The sequence below is a fragment of the Melitaea cinxia genome, chromosome Z, assembly GCF_905220565.1.
Source record: "Melitaea cinxia chromosome Z, ilMelCinx1.1, whole genome shotgun sequence".
Taxonomy (NCBI): domain Eukaryota; kingdom Metazoa; phylum Arthropoda; class Insecta; order Lepidoptera; family Nymphalidae; genus Melitaea; species Melitaea cinxia.
In genome coordinates, this window is record NC_059424.1 from 2458235 (window position 1) to 2464234 (window position 6000).

Genomic DNA, 6000 nt, shown 5'->3' on the forward strand with positions numbered 1-6000 from the left:
AAATACAAAAAATTCATTTTAAATCTACTTTAAAATGTATATACAATTTTTCTTTCATCTAAAGTTGGAAATATCAAAGAAGATTATCAGCGGAGCCTTTTAACATAGTCTATAGAGAATTTCTTCGAAATAAATGGAGCGTAATCCTACATGGGCGTAACACGTGTCAGTTTAAATATTGATTTATGAGAAACGTTCATACGTTATGTACTTATTGAATGTACAATACAATGTTTATAGTTAAACTAGTTTTTAATTTTTTAATAGTCTATCTTTTATATATATACTAGCGACCCGCCCCGGCTTCTCGCTGGAGCAATGTTGATACTAAATATAAAATAAATATAAAAAATTATGTGGTGTCATGGGACACCAGGTAGGAACGAAGTTCCTTCGGATAGTATAGAAGCAACACAATTTGAAAAAAAAAATTGAATTTAAATATATTTTCTAATTCTTGATTTTTTTAAATTTTGTTGATTGGTTTTTAATTAAGTACATAAAAGTATTTAGGAAATTTAGTATTTTAGAAATTAACAGATACCGTAAAAAAAAAAAAAAACAAAGAAAATAATAATTGAAACTATTAAGTGAAATAATAATTGTGTTTGCGCGCAAACGAAAAAAAACCGACTTCAATTACATCGACAAGTAATACAACGCAGATCGACGAAAAAATAGTCAAGCAACTACGCGTTATCAAAGATTACTCAAAAACTAGTTATCAGATCTCAATAAAATTTATATGTGACCACATGATAAACATCAGCTTTCGATTAAATTAAAAATTATCAAAATCGGTACACCCAGTAAAAAGTTATTGCGGATTTTCGAGAGTTTCCCTCGATTTCTCTGGGATCCCATCATCAGATCCTGGTTTCCTTATCATGGTACTAAACTAGGGATATCCTCTTTCCAACAAAAAAAGAATTATCAAAATCGGTACATCCAGTAGAAAGTTATGTGGTATAATACAACGTAGGTCGACGAAAAAAGCGTCAAGTAAAAACGCATTATTGGATATAACTCGAAAAGTAGTTGTTAGATCTCAAATAAATTTAAATGGGACCAATTGGCACACACCACCTTTCGATTAAAACAAAATTTGTCGAAATCGGTCTACCCGGTCAAAAGTTCTGAGGTAACATACATAAAAAAAAAAAAAAAAAAAAAAAAAAAAAAAATACAGTCGAATTGAGAACCTCCTCCTTTTTTGGAAGTCGGTTAAAAAAACAAATGTCTTTATTTATTTTTGTCGACAGTATAAAATTACATAAATAATTTTAAAAAAAAAGTTTACTAGTTATATTTTAGTTTTGCAAACGTCATATTATACATTCGAATGACTGACATTACGTCACTTCCGTTATATATTTTTCTTACGGTTTTAGTATTACATTGTTTTCAGTTCGGTCGCCCTGTCAAATGTTAAGCCTGCCATATGGAACTTCGTTTCAATAAATATATATAATATATGCGCAAAAAAAAATTTGAATATTTACGACAAAAAAAGGCTTCTTCTTTTAAATAAAGGCTTCTTTTTTCTTATATTATATATATATATATATATATATATCGTGTCACGATTTTCTGGGCTCATCTCCGAAACAGCATATGCAACTTTGTATAACTTCAACATCATAAAAATATTGTTTCATCAATAATGTGTTCGGATCATGTCACAGGAGTAAATTCTAGTGGATGGTGAGTGTGTTTGATTGGGATGCGTTAATTGTTTATTATTTTAGTAAATATATACGTTTAATAAAAAATTATGGATACTTTTTAAATTTATATATTTAATGATATAGAAAAAAGATTCGCAGAGATACCATTTCAAGGAAACATATGTAAGAATCCAGACACGCTCGTAATAGCAAACGTTCAATATGTTACGTTATGTTTTTATATTAATTTTTGCCTGGTTCATATTCACTGAAACATGTCGTTCTCAAAACTTAACGGTTCGTGATCAAACCGAATCGTTTTCTTGCCCAGATACTATATTCATTAAACGGTTCGTTTTATTCACAATCAATTACGAATATACGACCTAGTTAAATTTCGAAAGCCGTGTACCAAATCTTAACAGATCGTTTCTGGATTTAAAAAGACCAATCGTTATATTCAGAAAATGGTTCGTTTCATTAACAAAGTGTTTAAGTCTTGAACGGGACACGTTCTAAACGTAACGGTGCGTGAGCGAAACGAATCGTTTACACAGTATATCGATCGGGGTGTGGGTCACAGTGTGGGCTGTATGGGCAGGGCGTGGAGATGAGCGCGGCGGTGGCGGCGGTGCGCGGCGCGCTGGCGGCGCACGCGGCGGACTCGTGGGGCGAGCACTCGCCCGCGCCGCACGACGACGCGCGCCTGCTCGGGCTCATGCAGCGCCAGAGGTATGCCAGCTGTGTATTGACTACTGACACTTACTACCCCAACACTTTGTACCCCTCTGTTTCGTCGTCGTACTTTTTTTTTGTAATTTTACGTAGTAGTCTGCGTAAGTAAATTTATGCAGCAACAAAACGCAGCCTTGTAAAGCTGTTATGCGCTCACTGCCCGCGAGTTGAGATTTTTTGACAAAACTTGAGGGTAGTAGCAACTAGGTGTGGCACACATGATCGCACGCTAGCTTCTATGCGCATGTGTTATCGTGAAACTCTAATCGTAATACGATAAACTCTTAGCAATTGCTCCAAGACTTTTAAAGGGATGTGCAAAATCCAACCAGCTGGTGTGCCCTAACGATACTGGAAGTCATCATCGATTATCTAAAATACGTGGGTGCATTGTATTTTATTGCTGCGTGCCGACTATTAACCTTCTGAACGTCGATTCCATCGGCAGATTATTCCTGGTCTGACCAAAGTGTAATAAAAAGCCACCTATCGGTTTTCTTTGTGGAGGTGTGTTTGCTACACCCTCTGTACGAAAGTTGCGCCGACGATCACTAGTACTAATAATACTTCAGCCTATAATATCCCACTGCTGGGCACAGGCCGCTAAACGCCGGCGATTTGCGGATTCGATTCCCGCTCGGGATCAATATTTATATTTATATAAATATTTGTTTTCAATTGGAATGGTGTCCTTGTGGGTTTTCCCACCGTGCCACGACGAACACGTAAGGCGGTCTCGTTTTCCGTCAAATACACTTGATAATAATCGTTAGGAAATATATTCGCCATAGCGCAGTGGAACAGAATATTAAATATGCCCCTTTAAGCCGTAAATAAATAGGTTACTTCTAGGTAAGCGTGCTCCAACCTAAACCGCATTTTCACTTAACATCAGTTGAAATGGTGGTCAAACACAGGCCAAACGATGAATTAAGCTCTGGCCTTTCTCGATACAGAGTAAGAAGTTTATGCCTAAATTTAAATGAATGAATAAATAAATCCTGGTTCTGTAATAAAATTGTACTAGTCGAAGTCGATTTAGTCGACTATTAATACTGTCAAAATTAGTTGTCAATAATGTAAAAAAAAACTGGTACTACAAGGATGTCACATCGACTCAGTAACTTAACAAATCTGTCAAATCAATTATGTCAGTAAAAGAACACTAAATAACCTTTTTAAGCCAATTATAATTCTTATAGTGTACTATATAATTATGAGGATTGCACATTAGTCCGCCGTATAGCTTCCCTGAAATTCTCAAATGTCTATGTCATATCTAATAATATCTTATTAATTAATCAAAAGGATTTCTCAGGAAGTACTTAATCACGAACTACAAAAACTTAGCATTTTATACACGGTGATACTAGTTTTCGCTCTATATGCGTGTATCCATTTGTCTATTTCGACTTTTTGTTCTTGGCCATACATGGCGTAAAATAACTCCCAGAACCCACAACGTTCAAAAATATTTTGTCGTCTAATTTGTGTGATGTCATGTGTTGAACGTCATCAATAAAACTAATTATAAAACCCAAGGTGGGGAGCGGCGCTAGCGCTGGTACGGGAACGTAATGCGGAGCGGATCTTGGAGCGTGGAGAACTTCCTGAGGACGACATCACGAGCCTATTGCACGTCTATTGCAAGGGACTCGCGCAAGCGCATCCTGGTACGTAGCAAACTATTATAACGGTGATTAATACAAATCGTGTTTCATTTTATGTAACAGTGAAGATAATTTAGTGGATTACTACTTTCTTCATATTTTCACAGCTGGAATGTTGTGGATTTTTGCTTCGAATTCGCATCAATTTATTCCGCAAAACATCGATTGTTCATAACAATTTTTACATACAGCAAAGTTAATGAACTGTTCCTTATGTACCAGTTTGGCTGCTAATATATTTCTAATACGTTCGTCGACTTTCTTCCAGACATGGTAGCGATCACTCGTCCAGTCAACGAACTCTCCCAGAACCTGTCGTTTATGATGGAGAGCCTGTACAAAGCGTCGGTGTCGCTGCAACGCCAGGAATTCGTCTGATGTTGCGCCCCCCGGCCCGCCCTAAGACCCCGCCCGCGCCCGCGCCCACCCCTCCATAACCTTTTCAATATAGACATATAGACCATAAAAATGGCGCGGCTGACCTTAGACAGCGCGCGTCATTAATAATAATAGATAAACATGTAGATGGCATGGATCGCCATGGGCCCATAGCCCAGACAAAGTAAACATTTAGACGAGATCACTTGCGCTAACGACGCTATCAATTAACTGTATACGAGGTGTAAACATTGTTAATCAGCACATCTAGATATAATATAGACGCTTGTGCACAAGTGCGCATAAAATTCCCGCAACAATATCACAGATTAGAGACGGCCCTAGATCGATCAACAGACGTGCACTAAACCGTACACTAGAATTATCTGATCAAATGCACACTAAATCTACTTCCACCTATGTATGAACAAAAATTTAATTTTAATGTTTTTTTTTCAACAATAAACATCACACCTAGGTTAGATAAAAATTAAGAATTTACGAAAACCAATTCTTAATTTAAGATACAAATTACTATCGTATATGTATGTAATATGAGAAAATTTTACAATATAATAAATAAAATCTCGAAAATTGAATTTAACGTAACACACTAAATATCCCAATCGTACTAATATTATTTTATGTCGTTTCGTCACTTGTAATATAGTTAAATTCATTAATATAGTTTCACACCAGTGCGCTTCAGACAAACTGAAAAATACATACAAATATGGAGACGTAACAATAAAAATTAAGTACATTACCTTAATCGTACTAAAATTTTAAACTACTAATGATGTTCGATTAATTTTACATAAATGTGTTAAAATAATTATAGTATAAAAAACAATATACGGTGTCTTATGTAAAAACGAAATTAAAAATCGGAGCTTAAAAAATAATTATTAATAAACCAAAAATTTAATCTCAAGTATTATGTAATTTATCTTATTTCGTTAGTATTTACTACTATAAAAAATATTTTGCCTTAAATGTATTGTCAATATTTCGTGTTTAAGATACGTGAAACATATAATGAAGTTGTATTTTTGTGGAATTAGTTTCACGCTTACGTAAGTGTATGGACACACTATACACTAAGAAGTCAGTTTCTATATAAAAGTTAGAGTCAGTGTTTAAGTACTATAATCAGCGTTCGCCCCGCACTTCCGGCTTACTGTTGTCAAATAGAAACTGTTCAGTGTTGTATTTAATAAGATATTTAATTGTAAAACATATGACAAATTGATGAGATGTTTAAATGTTAATTTTAAAAGTAGTTAATATTGAAATGTACAAGTGTCTGTAACCCAGCTCTCATATATGATATTATAATTAGTAAGAATTAATGTAACAAATAAATATTTCCCTACTGTGACAGTTTCCTACTAATTTCTGTACCATTGATGTTGGTTGTACTATATAAACGACGCTTAGATAAATGAAATATTTAATGTCAAAATAAAAAAAAAAAATAATAAAAACAGAAAAAATATTACTTAATAAATGTCTTAAAAGAAGAGACTTGCAAAACTAGAACAGATTGG

General features: G+C 34.5%; 1 protein-coding gene across 1 annotated transcript in view; it reads left to right on the plus strand.

Annotated features, from left to right (window-relative positions):
- LOC123668479 (protein furry) overlaps positions 1-4450 on the plus strand; it is a 151964-nt gene extending 147514 nt beyond the window's left edge. Inside the window, 3 exon segments of the mRNA XM_045602209.1 lie at positions 2269-2399; positions 3945-4075; positions 4341-4450. Of these exon segments, the coding sequence (XP_045458165.1) occupies positions 2269-2399; positions 3945-4075; positions 4341-4450 (372 nt within the window).
- The last annotated feature ends 1550 nt before the right edge of the window (positions 4451-6000 follow it).